The sequence below is a fragment of the Lissotriton vulgaris genome, chromosome 4_1 (genome assembly GCF_964263255.1).
Source record: "Lissotriton vulgaris chromosome 4_1, aLisVul1.2, whole genome shotgun sequence".
Lineage (NCBI taxonomy): Eukaryota > Metazoa > Chordata > Amphibia > Caudata > Salamandridae > Lissotriton > Lissotriton vulgaris.
The window spans coordinates 663,018,727-663,039,924 of record NC_141691.1 but is presented as its reverse complement, the minus strand read 5'-3'; the positions used below and the strand labels follow the sequence as shown (position 1 = coordinate 663,039,924).

General features: G+C 44.4%; 1 protein-coding gene across 6 annotated transcripts in view; it reads left to right on the top strand.

The window, feature by feature from the left end:
- The window catches only part of FYCO1 (FYVE and coiled-coil domain autophagy adaptor 1), a 917,765-nt gene that overhangs the window by 584,091 nt on the left and 312,476 nt on the right, over positions 1 to 21,198 (top strand). For all 6 annotated transcript variants that reach the window (XM_086964932.1, XM_086964931.1, XM_086964930.1 and 3 more), the window contains one exon: positions 14,887 to 15,036. In XM_086964932.1, coding sequence (XP_086821058.1) covers positions 14,887 to 15,036 — 150 coding nt within the window. The remainder of the gene's footprint in view (positions 1 to 14,886; positions 15,037 to 21,198) is intronic.

The following is a 21,198-nucleotide window of genomic DNA, read 5'->3' as shown; positions in this document are numbered from 1 at the left end:
GTGCTGCTAAAAGGACTGCCACTCTCCTGGACTGCTGTTTTTCTGGACTCTTGCCTTGCTGTGCTGCCCTGCTGCCTGAAGTTTCTCCGCCTGGGTGAGTCAAGTCAAGTCAAGTCAAGTCAAGTCAGAGAATTTATATAGCGCACTACTGTTTCTTGCGGCGGTTCCTCGTGTGAAGAGAGCCCGCATCGGAGGCCGCTCTTTTAAACTACTAGCACCTCAGTTATGGAATAAACTGCCTGTGTCCTTGCGCAGCATTCCTAATCTGTTGGCCTTCCGGAAAGGGCTTAAAACCTGGCTCTTTTCCTCTTAGTTTCGGTCCCTTTTAGCTTCCTTCTATTTCTGTTTCTTATTTTCCCTGTTGTGTTATGAGATTAGTGTGCAATCCAAAGCGTCGGGACACTCTTCTGAGTAGCCGTACGCTATACAAAACCCCTGCATAACATAACATAACATACCCAGAGGGTCTCAAGGCGCTTAGGGAGGGGAAGAGGATTATTTGTCAAATATCCACGTTTTAAGTTGCTTTCTGAATGCTAGGTGGTTCTGGGTAAGGCGAAGGTAAGTGGGGAGTGAGTTCCATGTTTTAGCAGCCAGGTATGAGAAGGATCTGCCTCCCATGGTTGTCTTGTTGATGCGAGGTACAGTGGCGAGGGCTTGGTTGGAAGAACGCAGTTGGCGGGAGGGGATGTAGAAGGACAGTCGTGAGTTGAGGCATTCTGGTCCGATGTCGTAGAGTCATTTGTGTGCGTGGGTTAGCAGTCGGAAAGTGATCCTCTTATTGACGGGTAGCCAGTGGAGGTCTCTCAGGTGACCAGAGATGTGTTCGTTACGCGGGATGTCTAATATGATCCTGGCTGAGGCGTTTTGGATTCGTTGGAGTTTCTTCTGGAGTTTAGCGGTAGTTCCTGCGTAGAGGGTGTTTCCGTAGTCCAGTCGGCTCGTGACCAGAGCATGGGTGACTGTTTTTCTGGTCTCGGTGGGGATCCAACGAAATGTTTTTTTGAGCATGCGAAGAATGTTGAAGCAGGATGAGGATACGGCGCTGACTTGTCTGTTCATTGAAAGTGAAGAATCCAGGATAACGCCTAGGTTCCGTGCGTGGTCTGTCGGGATGGGTGCTTTTCCAAGGGCTTCCGGCCACCAAGAGTCGTCCCATGCAGAGGGGGATGTACCTAAGATGAGGACTTCAGTTTTATCTGAATTCAGTTTCAGACGGCTGTGTTTCATCCATTCGGCAACTTCTTTCATTCCTTCGTGTAGGTTAGTTTTGGCGGTGTTGGGGTCATTGGTGAGAGAAAGGATCAGTTGAGTGTCATCCGCGTAAGAGATGATGTTGAGGTTGTGTTGGCGTGCGATGGCCGCGAGGGGGCTCATGTATACGTTGAAGAGGGTGGGACTGAGTGAGGATCCTTGTGGTACTCCACAGATGACTTCAGAGGCCTCGGACTTGAATGGTGGAAGGCGGACTTTCTGGGTTCTTCCGGTGAGGAACGAGGTGATCCATTCAAGTGCTTTTCCTTGTATTCCGATGTTTCTGAGGCGTTGTAGAAGGGTGCTATGGCAGACTGTGTCGAAGGCTGCGGAGAGGTCGAGGAGGATGAGGGCGACTGTGTCTCCATTGTCCAGTAGAGTTCGAATGTCGTCTGTTGCTGCGATGAGGGCGGTCTCAGTGCTGTGTTTTGCTCGGAAGCCAGATTGTGAGGAGTCGAGGGATTTGTTGGCTTCGAGGAAAGCGGCGAGCTGGTTGTTGACGGCTTTCTCGATGACTTTGGCCGGGAAAGGGAGGAGTGATATGGGGCGGTAATTTTTGAGTTCGGTGGGGTCCGCTGTGGGTTTTTTCAGAAGGGCGGTGAGTTCGGCGTGTTTCCAGCTTTCCGGGAAGGTGGCGGAGTTGAAGGAGCAGTTGATGACGTCTCGGAGGTGTGGTGCTATGAAGGAGTCTGCTTTGTTGAAGATGTGGTGAGGACATGGGTCTGTGGGGGATCCTGAGTGGATGGAGTTCATCAGGCGGATGGTGTCCTCAGTGGAGATTGGGTTCCAGTCGTTAAGGGTGTTCAGGGGGGAGAATGTTCATCATATGGTTGGGTGGGTTGGTCTCCGGGTTGGTTGTCGAAGCTGTTGTGGATGTCGGCAATTTTGTTGTGGAAGAATGAGGCTAGGGAGTCGCAGAGGGCTTGAGAGGGGGTGATGTCGTTGGAGTTGGCTGAGGGATTGGTAAATTCCTTGACGATGTTGAAAAGTTCCTTGCTGTTGTGGGCGTTGTTGTCTAGTCGATCCTTGAATGCTGTTTTCTTGGCCTTTCGGATTAGTTGGTGGTGTATGCGGGTGGCGTTTTTGAAGGCGTCCTTGGTGCTGGTGGTTGGGTCTTTTTTCCAGGCCTTTTCAAGGGAGCGGCAGAGTTTCTTGGACTTCTTAAGATCATCGTTGAACCATGAGGCCTTCTTGCTGCCAGGTTTGCTTTGACGTTTTTTTAGTGGTGCTAAGGTGTCGGCGGTGTTGGATAGCCATAGGGTGAAGTTGGCGACGGCTTGGTCTGGGTTAGAAGAGTGGGCAGGGGTGTTTAGAAGGAGCGATGAGGAGATCTGGTCGATGGTGATTTTGTTCCAGTTTCTTTGCAGAGTTGGTTGGAGGTGGTTGATGGGTTTCGGCTTGTTGTAGGTGAAGTGAACGCAGCTGTGGACTGGACCTGCATCACCTGAACCCAGAGTAACTCCAAGGGCTTGCTGGCTTGCCGCGTGTCCTAAGTCAATCAAATACTTCAATTTATCCCCAGTCCAGCAGGGCCAAATATCCCATTTAAGGGCTTATTGCTCTTAAGGGCTGTTTTAAATGTATTCTTTGAAAATTCACAACTTGACTGCTACCTGTAGGAGTTTTGTCGTTTTGATCTTGCTTTATTCGTAAAATCATAATCTATGTTTCTAACCTGGTGTTGAGTCTTTTTGTGGTATTTTCACTGTGTTACTATTTGAAGTGTTCTTTAAATCAAATGGAGGGAAGGAACAGCTATGCTGCAAAAGCAGCCCTGTAACCAAAACGGCCCCCAGGGGCCCAAATCCGGCCCCCACCCGTGCGGCGCACCGGGGGAATGCCCGGTGCCCGCTATAGCCAGTCCGGGCCTGCCTGAGAATAGTTCATTAGTCATCAGAAAAGGGTGTAGTTCCTCCTAAGCCAAGTGGATACAGCCAGTTTGATTCAGTGGCTATCATATAAGTCACTGGGAGATCTGGAATTCAGATCTTGGTGCCCTCACAAACCTGTTAGGGTGTCATACTTCATCATTGGGTGCTCCTCGTGTGGCCGGTGCTGCAATGCCTGACTGGCCTGGGGGCTTCTATATCGGAGATATTTTGATCTGGAGATGCTATAGCTGAATGCAAGTGAGGGGGAGAAAGGGTTTTGAGTGGGTGGCAACTAAAATAGACACTGGTCGCCTAAAGACATTTTTATGGTTGGGAAGGTTACCAGGACTAGAGTAAAAACAAAAGTGCTATCACGTGATCTTCAGGTACCAGGATAGCTACTAGACTAGTGTGATCACTAGTATAGTGTGGTCAACATATTCCCTGGGTGATTGCCCAAAACTGGGCGGCACTTCTTCGGGACCTAGAAAAAAGCTATTTGTGCTCCCTTTCGAGAGCTAGGGCTCCCCTTTCTAACAAGGATAGCCAATTGTGTTAACCGAAGACCCAAAGCTGGGTGGCGATCAGTGATTCCACCGGGAGAAAGGAGACATAAGGTGAAAAGTACCAGTGACCTAATTTAAACAAAAGGAGATAGGGTGTAACATACACATTCAATGAAGTTTTCAAAGTTCAATAGTGTATACATTCAAGTATCAAGGTGATGTATGTCTGTTAGCTTATCTAGTGAGTATCCTTTCCTCACTGTCCAAAATGTAACAGACAATATGATTAAAATCTATTAAAAATTCTTAAGTGCAACACGTAAGATAAGGACATCTGTAAGGTTATGAAATAAAGTATAGGGCTTCCAACATTCGGTTGACCTCAATTTGATTTCACTGGATCTGGCTGGTGCTGCGGCTGGGAAATTAAGTCCTTGTGAGCGCTGTAGTGGATTTTCTTATTGTGAAGAGGACGCACTCAGTTCTTGCGCAGTGTGACAGCCTTACACCACTATGCGCTCAACACTCACGCACAATTGTGACAGCTGCAAGCCACCATTTGCATTCACATGGTGATATTGTAATAGCCTGGTAGCCACAATAGGTTGACACTGGCATCCTGCATGTGGTAATGTCTATGCTGCTCTGTCTACAGGCCTTAGGGCATTATACTGGGTAGGTACATGGTACCTGTGAGAGCACCCATAAAAGGCTGTCTGTTTTATTTATTTATTTTATTTATTTTATATTCTTATAAAGCGCCAGACTAGACTCCCGAAGGGGTATCTCTGCGCTATTGCTGTACCACGAGATTGTGCTAGTTACGAGAGCATGACTAATATAGGGTGCAGAAACTGAAAAGTAATTTATTTATCTGGATACAGGTACGTCTTTAAATTCTTCCGAAAACACAGATGACTGGAAATTGATCTGAGTTCTGGGGGCAAGGAATTCCAGAGTGTTGGGCCGGCATAGGCTAATGCACGGCCACCTTGTCTGGTTTTTTTACTCTTGGTATCTGCAGGAGCTGCTGATGACTGGAGCGCAGAAAACGCCCCGGGATGTAGGGCTGAAAGATCTTAATCATGTACTTCGGGCCCTCCCCTATCATGCTCTTGTGAATCGTGCATAGAGTCTTAAATTGGACTCGCTTCCTCACTGGAAGCCAGTGGAGTCTCTTCAGCAGGGGACTAGAAGGAGTCCTAGCTGGAACATTCAGGACAATCCTTGCTGCTGTGTTTTGGATTACTTGCAATTTACTGAGCTGCTCCTCGTTAGCTCCGAGGAGCAGCCCATTGCAGTAATCCACCCTGCTGATGACCAGAGCCTGCACGAGCGTTTTTCTATGATGGTCTGGTATATAGGGGAAGACTCGTCTCAACATCCCGATAGCCCGGAAGCAGGTACCAGCAACCTGATTAACATGTCCCTTGAAAGTAAGTTGCTGATCAAAGAGCACTCCCAGGTTCCTGACAGAACTCTTGGGGGTGGGGGCAGGGCCTAGCTCCACGGGCCACCAGTCAGATGACCAATATGTTGCCGCTTGTCCAAAACACATGACCTCCGTTTTCCCTACATTGTACTGCAGACAGTTAGTTGACATCCAGTCTGCAATGGCTCTCATACCATCTGCAAAAGATCTTTTTATTGCAGATGTGAGAGTTTTAAAAGGAAAAGGAGTTGGGTGTCGTCAGCATACGACACCGGGGTGAAACCGAAAGATCTAGCTAAGTTGGCTAGGGGTGCCACATACACATTGAAAAGTGTAGGGCTAAGGCATGAGCCTTGTGGCACACCCTTATTGAGCTCCCTTAGCGTGGATTTATGGGAGCCCAGCCTAACTTCTTGAACACGACCAGTCAGGAAGCTCCTCAACCAAGTCAGAGCCTCTCCCTCCACGCCCACCTCACCTAGGCGGTCGAGGAGCACCGTGTGAGACACCGTATCGAAAGCGGCGGAAAGGTCCAACAGCACCAGAATCAGGGAGCTGCCCTCATCCAGTGCCATTCTGATGTTATTGGTCACTGTTTGAAGGGCTGATTCTGTGCTGTGGTTAGGCCTGAAACCAGATTGTGAGTAGTCCAGGCCTTCCGTCGCTTCCAGATGTTGAGAGAGATAGGTGTTCACATGTCTCTCTGTAACCTTACCTAGGTGAGGCAGGAGGGAGATAGGTCGTAGATTGGAGAGGTCAGTCCAAGGAGAGGATGCCTTTTTCCTGATCGGGTTCACCACCGCCCTTTTCCAATCTGCAGGGACCTGGCCTTTAGTTAGGGAGATGTTAATCACATCCAGCATGTGCGGGCCCAAAATGGGAATCATAGGGCCGATCATTTTAGTTGGAATAAGGTCATTAGGCGACCCAGATTTAATGTGGCTGCAGAAGGAAAGGAGCTCTGTGTTGGTAATCGGAGGAAAATGTGAAAGGGTGGGTTTATTACCAGATACCGATATTTGGGGATGGGGATGGCCTATGTTGGAGATATTTATGGCATCATTGGCTGCCACTATTTTTTCGTAGATGTTCTTTATTTTATCCTCAAAATATCTCGAGACTTCATCACATAGGTCTTGTGAAAAGTCCTCAGAGCTGTCACAAGCAGTCGGCTTAATAAAATTCTGCAAAATATTAAAAAGCTCCTTAGAGCAGTTGCCGGCCTGTGCAATCTGCTGTGTTAAATGTTGCTTCCTGGCTTGCTTAATATTTTTGTAGTACTTGGATTGAGTATCTAAGAAAGCTACTCTACTGCTCTCGGTCTTCCCTTTCCTCCAGGCTTTCTCAGCCCGTCTGCAGTTTTGCTTAGCTACCCTCAATTCATGGGTATACCAGCTGTCTTGTTTAGACACTGGATATTGTTTGTGCTTTTTTAATGGGGCTACAATGTCAATAGCTTGCTTAATTGAGACATTGAGCTTAGTTAAGGCCATATCAGCGGTGTCGGTTGCTGAGATTTCTGGGTTTATCCAGAATTCCTGGATTTTATTGGCCGTGACTTTGTGCCACTCTCGTCGCCAAGTAGGGGGAAGAGGAACACTCTTAACAGTTTTTACAGGGGTAACCAAAAGGAATTCAAGCATGGAATGGTCTGTCCATGCTATTTCTTTTGCCGGGGAACAATTAACTTTAGCACAGTTACAAAAGAGTAGATCTAACGTGTGACCTCCTCTATGGGTAGGTCCGTGATTCTGTAATTCCAGACCTAAGTTGGCAAGGTCTGTAATCAGGGCAGTGGCATCAGAGTGTGTGGGTAGATCAACATGTGTATTGAAGTCTCCCAGAAGAAGAAAGTCTTCTTTAGATTTAATATGAGGGGCCAGGATTTCTTGAAGAAGAAGAGCAAAATTCGTGTTAGTGCCTGGGGGTCGATATACCAAAGCACCTTTCCAGGTAATATGATTGGTAAGAGTGAATTTAAAAATCATTATTTCTAACTGAGGGAGCATGTGCTGCTCACGTATAGTAACTTTTATACAATCCTTATGTATTATAGCAAGGCCGCCTCCGGTTTTTATTTCTCGGTCTAGATGTTTAATTTTATACCCAGCAGGGATCCCCATGGCAATGGCAGTGACTGTATGTGGCTTTAGCCATGTTTCGACCAGGAAGCAGATGTCTGGTTGCATAGAGTAGATTAGATCCCACACTTGATGTTGATGCTTAGGTAATGACCGTACATTAAGGAAGAAACTCCTGAGACCCGCAGGAGGGGATTTAGAAACTGAGGGGGAAATACTATTTTGAGATAAACGCCGGCATTGCAGACAGGAGAAACCTCCCTCTACCTGGTGCCAGGGAATGTTCGTGCTACATGACCATGATGGTCTACAGCTCAGAAGCGTTTGGGCCGAGTAGCTAATTATCCGTGTGCCCTTACCGGTCTGATCTTGGTGGGTAGGGTCAGAGGCCATCGCCCCTCGCCCCGTCCTGTCGCGGACGGGCGCAGACGGGCTTTTCTTCGGCGCTTCTTAGGCGCGCTCGAAGACGCCCCCTGCGCGCAACCGCTGCACGCTTGAAGGAAGGGCGTGGCTAAATAGCCCGGAGTGAGGTAGCCACTAGAGCGCTAACCTCAACTCCGGGGCTACCGGAAGTGCAGTCTGCCTGGCTCTTGCCTGTCCGCCCTCCGCACAACGGCACTATTGCCGGGTCGGACCGAGGCGTGCAAGCGGGAAATCGAGCCCAGGAGATTTAGAGGGAGAGGAGCTGTTTTGAAATGAACGCGTGAGTCTGTCCAGATAAAAACACAATTATACAAATAAAAATGTAACAGACTCTAAAATCAGTCCGTTTGTTTTCTCGCTTCTCGCAGCCCCCTATAATTACCACTTCTCATGAAAGTAAGGACGCTCTCTAGCACAGCAGCTGGTCTGGGAGACACTGCCACCGTCTCCCTACCGCGTTGGCTCGAGGGTCAGGGCGGCCTAAATAGCCCGGAGTGAGGTAGCCACTAGAGCGCTAACCTCAACTCCGGGGCTACCGGAAGTGCAGTCTGCCTGGCTCTTGCCTGTCCGCCCTCCGCACAACGGCACTATTGCCGGGTCGGACCGAGGCGTGCAAGCGGGAAATCGAGCCCAGGAGATTTAGAGGGAGAGGAGCTGTTTTGAAATGAACGCGTGAGTCTGTCCAGATAAAAACACAATTATACAAATAAAAATGTAACAGACTCTAAAATCAGTCCGTTTGTTTTCTCGCTTCTCGCAGCCCCCTATAATTACCACTTCTCATGAAAGTAAGGACGCTCTCTAGCACAGCAGCGGGTCTGGGAGACACTGCCACCGTCTCCCTACCGCGTTGGCTCGAGGGTCAGGGCGGCCTAAATAGCCCGGAGTGAGGTAGCCACTAGAGCGCTAACCTCAACTCCGGGGCTACCGGAAGTGCAGTCTGCCTGGCTCTTGCCTGTCCGCCCTCCGCACAACGGCACTATTGCCGGGTCGGACCGAGGCGTGCAAGCGGGAAATCGAGCCCAGGAGATTTAGAGGGAGAGGAGCTGTTTTGAAACGAACGCGTGAGTCTGTCCAGATAAAAACACAATTATACAAATAAAAATGTAACAGACTCTAAAATCAGTCCGTTTGTTTTCTCGCTTCTCGCAGCCCCCTATAATTACCACTTCTCATGAAAGTAAGGACGCTCTCTAGCACAGCAGCGGGTCTGGGAGACACTGCCACCGTCTCCCTACCGCCCTTGTTCTGGGCTTCTCCCGCGCGCTCCATATGAAACCTATAGGAAACCACAGTGTTACATTATTTCATGTAATAATTGAAATTGCAGTTAGCACACAACTGGAGGTAGTAGTCTAAGACTATTTTTAATAGTTGCTCAAAATCCAATAAAATGGTTAAAATGAATTTTTAATAACGATTACTGAAAAGGTACTTTTTATGAAGTTACAATTTTCCTGCCTGGATCCTCTGGAGGCTATTTGGATGAGCTCCAGTTGTCACCTTGCAGCTGAATAGCCCTCCTGATGAGGTGTGAAAACTACTCCCAGAGAGTGTGGGGAGGTCATTCTGTTCCTTAGGCAGGATGAGCATTTGGGCTGTGCCTAGGAACTTGATTAACTTGATTAACTTCAAAGAGCCCTACCCGTCAGGCAAATGTTAGTTGACACCTGGCAGGGCCTTTCTTTGTTCACCTAGTCAAACTAGCACCACTGGTAGAGTAGCTTCCCACAAACTTCGTTTAGAGTGACCACAGAGGAGATGGGGTTGCTCCTTTCCCTGACAACTCTTCTGAGTTGAGCGCACAGGCTCTACACAGGGGCAGAATGGTTTTTGTCACCCTGAATTTAGTCAGAGTGTGGCAATGTGTTTTTTTTCTGTATAGCATACAGGAAGTGTTGAAAAAGTGGGTGGGCTTACCCCAAGGAACATTTTACCCTATTGATTAGGGAAGGCCTAGTATTCAACCCCACCCGCAGGCTGGTGGTTGGCATAAACCCACAGTACTCTCCTCAGAACACTTCTAGACCTGTGGAAGATCAGAAAAGGACCTAATCTGCTGTTTGCAAACTGAGAAGAGCCATGAAAAGACGTAACGCTCTTGTGCTCAGAATAAAGACGTGGACTCCAAGGGTCATAGGGCTGCCTGACCGCCTGTGAAAGCTACATGGACTCAACAAGCTACAAGAGGCCTTTTCCTGCAACTGTCCAACTGACCAGTGGTAGCTGGACCTGGATTGACCTTTCAGTTTGACCGCTGCTTGACACTCTTTGAGCCTCTAGGTGCCAATAGCCCGGAGGGCTTTAGAAATGTACTTCTGTGGTGAATTGGGACTACAAGGGTGAAAGTCAGACAGGAAAATATTTGACAAGGCAAACCTGGTTGGTGTGTCTGTCTCGCGCTCCATCGTGTTCAGCTGTAAATTTTTCCTAGGTCCCAGTCTACCGCAGCATTGACCTTCATTGCCACATTTACTATTTTATTGGATATGTGTTGTTTTGGTGTTAGTTTGTTTATTTTTCTAATTGGTTTGGGGTTTTTATTATGTTGCATTTCTACTTTATTACTGCTTGGTACTGCATTAATACTTTACACATGAACCTAAGTTAAGCCTATCTGCTCTGTGCCATAGCTACAAGGGGGTTGACGTAAGGCTAATTTAGTGACTTTGAGTGCTCACCCAGAAAAGGGATGTGATTTTGTCTTGAGGTAGATAGTCACCCAGTCCAAACATTAATCAACTTTCTAACAAACACTCTGTAAAAAGTGCCAGAGCTTTACTCCAACAAGAGAATACGTTGAAACCATTGTTTTCTCCTGAAGACTTGAGTTTTGCTGTACAGACACCAGTTACCCCACTTCACTATTGCATTCCTAAACTGAGCAGTCTCCAACAAACCTTCTTGTCACCTCCTAAATCTATGATAATAATGTGTACAGCTAATTAAAACCATTACAATTTTACCTTAAAATCATCAGTTTAACAAGACATTGCTCTTTACATATTCAATATCAGAAAAAGAGAAAGACATAAAACATCTAAAGTCCAGAAGTATAAGCTATATACTAATTGATGCCAGATAATAGACCTCCACAATTTAATTTTGTGTTCAAGTACAAAATTGCAAATGTTGTGCCCCTGGGGCGGATTGTCTGCACGTGGCATGGGATTGTCTGAGCATCCGGGGTTACTGGAGTGAGGTGTTTGAAGCGGTACAGTGCATGATAGATGAGACATTACAGCCAGACCCCTTAATGGCATTGTTGGGGTGTGTTACTCCGGTGAAGGCGGAACACAGGCGATTTGTGGCGATGGCACTTCTCTTGGCAAAACGGCAGGTAGCCTGCAGATGGGGCCGGGCGCCTAAATTCAAGACATGGCTTACTGATTTAATTACCTGTCAGGAGCGACTGGCCACATATGCGGAACTGTTGCCAATAACCTCCAGGCCGAATGATATCTGAGCGCCTCTCACATGTTATCTAGCAAATAGGGAGTCTACTGACTCGGGCAATGAAGATGCGAGCTCCACTCATGTGGGATAATGCAGACTTTGTATTGTATGATCGATGTGCGGGCGTTATGACCTATGGGTTTGATGCCACTGACATTTGGCCGGTGTCCAGGTCTCGGTGTATGGAGGGACAGAGTGTTAAACTACTGAAAGGATTACCTGCTGCATCCTATTGGGTAATTGTATTACTTAGGGAATGGTGGGGGGACGGTAAGAGGGGACTGAAACCTGAGGGAGAATCCCCTGTTGAGATGCTAAGATGATACAACTGATTATGTACCATGATCATATGTTATGGTGAACTCCTATATTGGACATTTGGACCATGAGATAATGCTTTAAGTGCTGTATATGTAAGACGACTGTATGTTGTGTTGTTTTTCCCTTTTGAAAAACTTTCAATAAAATGAAAAAAAAATTGCAAATGTGCATTTTTCTGTGAAGATGGAAAGATGGTCTAAAGTCAGCTTAATACTAATGTAATTTTTACATTGAGAAAATTGCACTGTGAGCTTGTTAGTTCTAAATAACAATCTATACTTCTATGCTGAGCCTTTTATGGCGACCACCAGAATTAAGAATTGTGCACATTTTACTGGTAATGTGCTGGCCATATGGTAATACACACTAAAATTGGCATTATGTGATTGTTTTGTGTATTAGTATGCTAACTTGCAGGAATTTAGCTGCTCTGCATGAAAACTGCAGAGTCTGGCTGTTTAATAAGGCCATTACGGCTGGTCGGCATGATCTGACTTGAAGTAAACGGAAAGAATGGAGTAAAAACCGCTGTCTCAAATTACCTCACAGCTGGGCAAATGCACAAAAAGTGTATGAGTGTCTCTTCCGCCTGTGCGCAAAGTCTGCACTGCGTGGTCGGCAATGTTTGTTTCCATGCTGGAACTAGATCTTTTGAGCAAAAGGCTCCCAGCCGAGTTAAAAGTAGAAAGTGCTGAACAGATGCAGTTATGTGTTGAACAAGATACCTCTGTGGGGTACCAATCTCGTATGAGGTTAAAACCATCCAGCCGTGTTTTTTCTTTGTTAGGTCAGCTTTTTCCATTAACCTGGCTTTTTGTTTTGCTGCCTTGTTTTTTTTGGGGGGGAAACAGATTTTATTGGTTGCATAGTAAGCACATATTATGCAATGCTCTGTCATCCAGAGACAATCACCATTATCAATTTACCAATCACATTTGCAGTAATTTTCTATAAGAAAGCATAATAGACAAACAGAACGTGTAGCTATGGAATTTGTTTTGCTGCCTTGTTAACTATTTTTTTGGAGGAGGAAAAGCTGTAGTTTGTTTCCCAGGCTTCATGCAGATTTACCGTTGTTAGCGCGTGATTCAGTGCTGTCGGCCAATCTTTTTTGCCTTTTGGCTGGTTCTTCAGTTCCATCCAGCAATGCCCGAGCAAAGACTCTTCTTAAGCTGCTCTTAGTTTCCAGCACAGTTTTATTATCGCTGCTTGCCTTATTGGGACTTGGTTAGATAACCCAAATTCCAAGCGCACTTGTGCTTGAGATGTAAATTGCGTAATCCGAAAGGCTGATTTAAAGAGACTTGATTGTAGGACATTCAGTTGCTTTGCGTCTTGGCCCTTAAGTAATTTGGAGCCGTAATGGAGAGATGGAAGGAACTGCGGCTGCTTTTAGTAAGTGGGAATTTGATGGACACTTTAGTTTCTGTTTTAGAGTATTTAATCCGAAGCGTAATTTATTTGCCTGCGATCTTCTTTTGATTAGATATTCTTTGAGGGTGAATCTTGAATCAACCACTACTCCCAGGTATTTGTAGGAGCTGCTTTGCTCTACTCTGTCTCTTGTTTAAAGATCTCATTTGGCAAGCCATTTGGACCCGGTGCTCCACTAGATATAAGTTTTTTAGGACAATCTCAACCTGGTTAGTTTGAATTCAGTTGCCTTCAGACGCGGTTTTTGCGTAGTCGGTTTCCAGTTGAGGCAAGGCTTAGTCGGGTTCCGTATGATGCAAGGTGAGCTGGTGTTTGTCCCTGTCTATGTGTTTAACCCTTTCGACGCTGATGACGAGCTCAGCTCGTCATCACCCACGGGAGTCGTGTGCTGATGACGAGCTGAGCTCGTCATGCAAACAGCAAAATGGTAATTCCCAGCACACAGCGGGAAAACGCCTAGCAGCCAAGAGGTTAATACCCTTGTAATCTATGTTAACGTGGTCATTTGTCAGGGCGAGCTTTGTTTGCTGGAAAGTTTCCATATTTACATGCTTGTTATTTTGGCTTGAATGGGTTTTTCAATCTGCCTCTAAGATGTTTGCATTATGATGACGGAAGGAGCCGTTTGCTATGTTATTTATTTCAGCCCAGAATTTCTTATTGTTATTTGGCGAGAAATCCTCTACACTATTGTGGATTCTTGGGTACACTAAGCGGGCCGTAAGTTATATAATGTCCCTTCGAAGATTTGTGTGAAACATGACCTGCTACTTTTTAGCCAATTTCTTTCAAAGTTGTTATGTAAATTACCCAATTTGGCCGAATTTTATTTTATTTTTATTTTTTTATCTTAAATTGGCCGACTTTTTAAAATGTTTTTTTTTGGGATTGTATGATTGGGATGCTGTCATTCTACAAGGGGTGTGTTTATGTGAGAGCAGTCAGAATTTGATTGGGTGCATTATCCTTATACTCGAGGAACCCCCTGCTCCCAGAGAGAGCTGGCTTTTTTTTTTATCTGACCAGCAGATCAAAACGCTACCTAGATATGATACTTTGTTTGTGAATTGCTTCTATAGTTATAAGCTATCTGCCCAATCTGTCTATCTGTTAATATTGTCTTGTGCCATCTTTGAAAAAGAAAGCATGAGATTGTTCACTTAGATTTGTGCAATCTACAAATCAAGCTACTTAATAGCATAGATAAACCTACATAGTTGTACAGCAGTGTTTCCCAAATGATAGGTCGCGACCTACTGGTGGGTTGGAAGTCAATTTATGTTGGGTGGGAAAGTACAAGTAATAAACGACCTTGTCACATTTGATGTGGTTCAAAGATTGATGTGAAAGGTTAATGTCAAAGCTAGGTCTTCTGACACATTTGTGCTCATTTTTTAAAATGGGTATTGATGTTTAAAAAATTCCACTCTCTTTGAATTCAGAGAAAGAAATGTACCTTGAATTATGTGACAATCTTGCTGGGCTACAGGCATGTCATTTTATTTGTAACACACAACAAAATGTAAATATCTGCAAAGGAATTGTACAAATTCTGCATTTAGGGAAGCAAAAATGAAGCTCATTGTTTTGTAATTTTTAAGTGTGATGGAAACAAAGATTTTAAAAGGATCAAAATAAATCTAGATACTTTACTTGGTGATGCACAAATTATAAATATTCACTGAATCCATATTTCCACGCATTAGCATTTGTGAATATAGCTGTCAAGTAAAACTGTATGTTTGTGCAAATTTAGTGGCCAGTTCATTTGAAAATGTGCTAACTTTAAATGGTACTGTGCTAACACACAATGCTTTAGTTACATCAAGAAATGACCTGCCTCATGCCCAGTAAAGCTAGATGGATTGAAACAGTTTTTCATTCTAAAAATTGAGTCGTGGTTCCAAAAGGTTTTGAAAGCGTTTTCACAGTCTTCTGAAGAACCCCTGTGAATAGTACGGGAGGTAGGCTAAATCATTTTTTACATTTTATTACATTTTATGGACCATATTAGCAATGGAGAGAGAGAATGTATTTAAGTTGTTGATGATAGTAAGGAAACAATGAAGAAATAAGGATATTCTATTAACTGTTGCTCTGTTCTGCAGGGATAAAGATGTGTTGTGGCAGAAATCAGATGCTCTTGAGTACGAGCAAAAGATCCGTGCAGAGGAACGCTGGCTTGGGGACACAGAGGTTACCCAGTGTCTGGACTGTGGTAAGAGCTTCAGTTGGATGGTGCGTCGACATCACTGCAGGTTAGTCTGAAGAAGCACTGTTCACTTGCCCATAAGTGTTAAGTAGCATCAGGGCCGGGCTAGAGACTAAATCAGACCTGGGAGAATGTTTATACCAACTCCCAAGCTTCGGAAGGATGTGACTTGAATGGTGGCATGGATTGCTAATAGCAGCCCATCCTGCTTTCACAGCAGCTTCCAAGACTTTTGCCCGTTGGGACAATATCAAACTACCAAAATGGCCAGTTCTGTTCTGAGTAGTGTTTCCTATATGAGCAGATGCATTGTACACTTCCATAGTGCTCTGATCTAAATATTGCAATTGATGCTCTGACAGAAAACACATTTATCAAATTATATCACAATAGTTTATTCACTGTGGATGCCCTTACAGAAATGTTTGAAAAATAAAAGTCCCTCAGAAATCTATACATTCAAAATTGTGACATTAAAACAGTTTGTATGTCTCAAGGAATGTAGGTAAATAGAGGTTGACATATTACAATCTTCCTAGCGCCTGTCACATTACGTTTGCTTCCACGGTCATCGATCCCATGAGTATTAGTAACACCGGACAGGAGAGTTAATGGTTATTACAAGTAGACCCTTGTGTTTCGTCTGAGAAATTAAGAACCAACATGTAGTTTCACCCAAAGATTTTGTCTGCTTTCAGCAGCTGTAGCCCTTCTGTGAAATACTGTTATTTTTGTGTCCCCACTATAAAATCTAGAGGGCCAAGTGGATTATCCCATTGTGTAAACAAATTGGCCCGGCCATTATCTTGAGATATTGAGAATTTTATCTACCGATACACGTAGGGTAATAGTTTTTGGCTTGACCAAATACTGGTATGAACTATGGATTAAACGTTCCAAATGTATTTTATGAATTTTGTATTTTCCCAAACTGTATTTTATGGCACCCCTTCTAATATTGTCTTACATTTGTGCTGTGCTATGTACTTTTTAAGATCCTTGTGATCGAAATAAAGTTATATATGATGATGATGAATTGTTCAATTCTGCAGATTTACTATGGACATTGTAATTTGCAATGGGGATGATAAACTGTTACGAGCCCCATAGCCAGTAATTATTTTTGGCCCCATGACTGGTAAGAATGTTACCAGCCTATTGGCAATTTGGACTACCTTGTAATCGTCACCAAGTATATTATCATCCCCTTCTTTTTCTCATTCCTGTGGTATGTTGATAGCCTTTGCTGAGGTCTAATTTTCAATCACACACATATTGATACACTTCCTTTGTATTTCTAAAGTCATTATCTCTGTTCCTAGCAGAGGGGTTTAACCACTGCACTGTTGGAAATATTGTCATCTCACCAGACTAAGGGCCTTGTTACGACATCGGCGGTCCGACCCCTGGAAAGCCGCTGTGGCGGTCGGCAGAACTCGGCCAAGCCCGCGGCTTACCAACCACCATATTACGATAACACCACCAGCCTGGTGGTGGTGTGTTGGCAGTGCCACTGAGGCAGCATGCTACGGCTCATAGAAAGAGCCTGAAGCATATGCCAGCAAAGTGGCAACACCACTTGCATGTTGGTGCACTGTGTACCATTCACCATGCTGTGTATGGCACACAGTGCACGCATGAGTGCAAGCAGACGGGGGCAGAAGACTTGCCCCAATGCACAACCCTCAATGGAAAATTCACCCTGTTTGGGGCCTCTTCCGTGCCTTTCCACCAACCTTTTGAACGGTGATGCCAGAATCTGCATCGCTGCCATTGATCACCACTTTCCCCACCTCATCGGGATCCAGGAACCTGGCTGTGGCGGTGGTCTTGCATCAGGCTTGTGGCAGTCCAACCGCCGACCTCGTAATTGGGCTGTCGGAACCTCATCGTGGGTACGGCAGTCTTGGGACCCCTGTACTCGTAATCGGGCCTTAATGGTTTAGTATTGTATCAATTTTAAAGAATTCCTTTCTTTTTCAATGCTGTTGTATATTTGTCAAAGATTGTGCCACCATTGCTTTCTTGTGCTTATCCCTTACCTCTTTTAAGACAAAAAATGTTGAGTCAATCTTCGGATATTTAAGGAGCAGTACCAGCATCATCTCCAAACCCACAGACCTTTGTGTGCATCTATAGTCATGAAAAAGACATCTAAGAAAGTTCATATATATATATATGTGCAAACCCACATGGTTTCTTGTACCAGATTCACAGTACAAGGAGTGATACAACTTACTTACAGAAAAATGTTGCACATTTTTGGGAAATTTTCATGTGCTCTTAAGAGTAGACTTGCTGGAATTTCACAAACGTTTGACTCCTAAAAATGGTGCTTTCAAACTGACATGCGGGAGAATAGCGCCACACTAGCTGGCAGTCAGGCCATTAGCCTAGATGGTAAGAGAGTAAGGTTAAATGGGTAGACAAACAGATGCTACTAGATGATCTGTAAACATTCACTTAGAGCTGCAGAGAGCTTGGCAGGCACAGACATCTAAACTACAAGCTCTCAAAGTGAGTGCGTATACCTGATAGCAGGAGTGTTCTGATTACTTACTTGTAATCTTCATTACTCCAACTCAAATTCCTCCTCATCCCAGTCCTTACCATATGAGGCATCTCCCACCTCCAACAGATTAGCACGCATTCGGATCACTATTAGACATAGACAGTTTTTTTCTTTCTATAGTATTTGACTACTTAAAAATGCTCTTCCTCCCTGTCCCTCGGCCTGTCTGTTCCAAGCCCAGTTTGGAAGTGCAAGAAGGGAGAGAGGGAGGGATGTGGACTGGGATGAGGAGGTGTATGAATCGGGTTAATGAAAATTACTGGTAAGTAATTGGAATATTACACCCTCATCTACTCCTCCTCTTCCCAATCCTTATTGTACAAGAATTTACCAAGCACAAATCTTTCACCGTTAACAAGGATGTTGAAATTATATTTATTTGAACACACTAATTACTCCGTTGTTGATAACAGGAGGACCAAAAATATACTGAGTGGAATGTGACAAATCCAAACTATAATGCTTAACAAAGGTTTGATGGCTGACCATGTTGCAGCCCTACATATTTCTTGCAGAGCAGCTCCCCAAACTCTGCTCATGAGCTGGATACAGCTTGGGTGGAATGCCTCTGCATGTCAAAAATAGCTGAATCTCCCGCAGATTTGAATGATTGAGCAATAGCCTGACATATCCATTTACTAAGCTTGTGTTTTGTAACTTTCTTTCCTTTATTTGCCATTCTATAGGATTCAAACAGAGAGTTAGAGGCCCTGAAGCTTTTGGTCGAATCCAAATATACTAAGAGGGCCTTACTAACATCCATAGGGGATGGATTTTGTGATTGTCTGTCCTATTTCAGAACTGGAAGGACACGTGAAAAGGCGTTCAATACAACCCTGTCTGTAAAGAAACATAAATAAGGACGGGCTGCTAAAAAAGTGCCACCTTTTCACTGATGTTATTGCTACCAAAATCACTGTTTTGATGATAACCATGACAAGTGTGCTTTAGAGGTTCAAAGGGTTTTTGCAGCAAACAATCGAGAACAAGAGGCAAATCCCAGGAAAGCAAAGAAACGGAAACTACTGGTTTCCTGAGTCTGAAACTGAGTGACCTTAATACCAAAGGGGCTACCTTTGAAGCCTACCCCCTAATGTAAGGGCTCTAATATCTGCCCATTGTGCAGATAAAGTTGCTGGAGATAAACATTGCTGGAATCCATCTCTCAAGAAATCTAAAATATATTTTTTAAACTCCTGTAATACATTGTAAACGCCTGTGGCTGCAACAGTTTCATACATTCCTGTTGCAATATCGTTGTACATGTCGAAAGATAACATATGGCAGCCTGGTACCCCTCATGCCTCTAGGTACCCCGCGCCAGACATAATGTGATACCCTCGATTTACTCACTGTTGCAAACATCCAAGGCTGATGGGGACATTTTGTGAAGGCATGCAGCATGTATAAGTTCTGGTGGGAAGATGATTAGTGAGTCTAACGACCGATCTATTTGTCCTTGACAAATATATTCCAAACCTTACTCCACCTGAGCTTAGTGGGCGGAGGAATGTATATACGGTTGTAATTAATTGAAGATGACAATTCACCCAGTAAAAGATCTGTTAGCTATCTGGTTGTAATCCCTGCTTTTCATATCCCCCTGTTGATTCAAATAGCATCTTCCACCTGACTATCTGCCCTGATAATAGCATATTTCCATTCTACTGAGGGGCGAATGTGCAGAATGCACACCACAATGCTGTTAATTTTTTCTAGTTGGATGAATGTCTTGCCTCTTCCTGTGACCAGAGACCCTTCCTTTCCTGATCCATTAGAGTTACACCCTGCCCCCACGGACTGGCATTGTGGTTAGCAAAGCTGAATTGGATAAGAACCCCTTTCAATAGATTATCTTCCACCAACCACCAATTGATTTCCTAAGCTATGCCTAATGTTGTCAGAATCAAGAGGCTGTACTGGCAAGAGCTGGGAGACCAGTGCTTCAATATTTGATTGAGCCAAAGGCTTCAGTTAATATTGTGCCCATAGCACAATCAGAGTTAGAGCTGCCATCAGGCCCTGCATCCTCAACCATGAGCTTGCAGATTGACTGAACCATATCTGAGGATACTCTGAAGTGTTAGTATCCTGCTGTGGGGAAAGAACATTCTTCCTAGTGGGGTATCAAATAGGGCACAAAAGATCAGTTTTTGCTGTTTTGGTTAAAGAATCTGAAGATGCCGACCAAGAGTGGGGACTTCATAGGACGGCGTCTGACATCAGAGAAGGCTGGAACAAGCACCAAATGGTGTGGACCGTCGATGACCAACAACAACAAAAAACAGAAAAACAAGAGGAAAGTAAAAATGGATTATTATACAAGGAGGGAGTGTCGGACCCAACCAGTAGTTGGAGGAATAATGCACAGTATGTTAATGCAGAAAAATCTTCAAACTGCATACCTACTCCTACAGGTAAGTACCTATTTTGTTTTTCATTGTTGATCATAAACCCCAGGCTCTTCAATTACTTCTTCACCATCTCAACACCCTTGATTTCCTTTGAGAGCGAAGGGGCAAAGAAGAACAAGTTCATCAAGATATGGTAGCACGCAAGCATTCTGTGATATCATATCTTCAGCAATAATGGGGTCCAATACCTTTGTAAATACCCTTGGTGATGTCAGTAGGCTGAAGAGTAAGGCTTGAAATTGAAAATGTTGATTAACATACAGAAGTGCAGGAAGCATTAACTGTCTGGATGAATTTTGTCATGAAAGTTGGCGCCCTGCTAGTCTCAGGTTGAAATGTAGTCCCCCTGAATATTAATGGAATTATTGTTGGGATTGAGGTCATCCTGCAAGCCTCTACATGTGCATACATGTTGAGAGATTTCAGCTGCAAGACTGAACGTAGAAAATTACCGACTAGAACCCCTGTTCCCTTCTGGCTGGATAGACTGGGGATCACTGCTCCTTTGTCTAGTATAGCTTGTGTCCTGGAAATCATTGCCTGTTTCCTTAAGAAGTCTCTTGACTGGTCCGTGTGGTCCTCCTGAACCTGCTGCCCGCCCCAAAAGGGGAAAAATTGAGTAGAAAATGTGAATTATTGGGACTAGTACTCGCAAAAAGGAAAGAGGCAATTTCATGGATTAGCCCCAAACCTCCACCAATACATAAATGGGTACAGGATTTGAGGGAATGGGCAAGGGGGGAATAGTCAGAATGGGGCACATTAGAAAGGATGTACAACTTGAGGAGGATACCCAAGCATGGTCTGCAATGATCGCAGATGTTAAAATAGTAGAAGAACCCACTGAGGAGGAAGGGAGAGTTTCACAGAATGCCCCAGAGCAGGAAATGTGAAAGATGACTGAGTGAATAAATTACATGGTAGGATTCAAGAAATGGTACACAGTGAATAGATAATTTATTACATCAGACACTAGGACAAAGGGCAGGAGGGGGAACAGTTTGGGGTAGAACATAACATTTATATTGGTAAATATGATGGTAATGATTTAAGTTAAATGACTATATATGTCAACAGAAATGATATTGTAAAGTGATATCAATGAATGACAATGCGTATGCGAAAAACCAACTAAGTGTTAAAAAAAAAAAGAAGTCTATTGACAATGGTGTAGGACCAAAAAGGTCTTGGGAAGGATTCTGTGAAAACAGAATTCTATAAC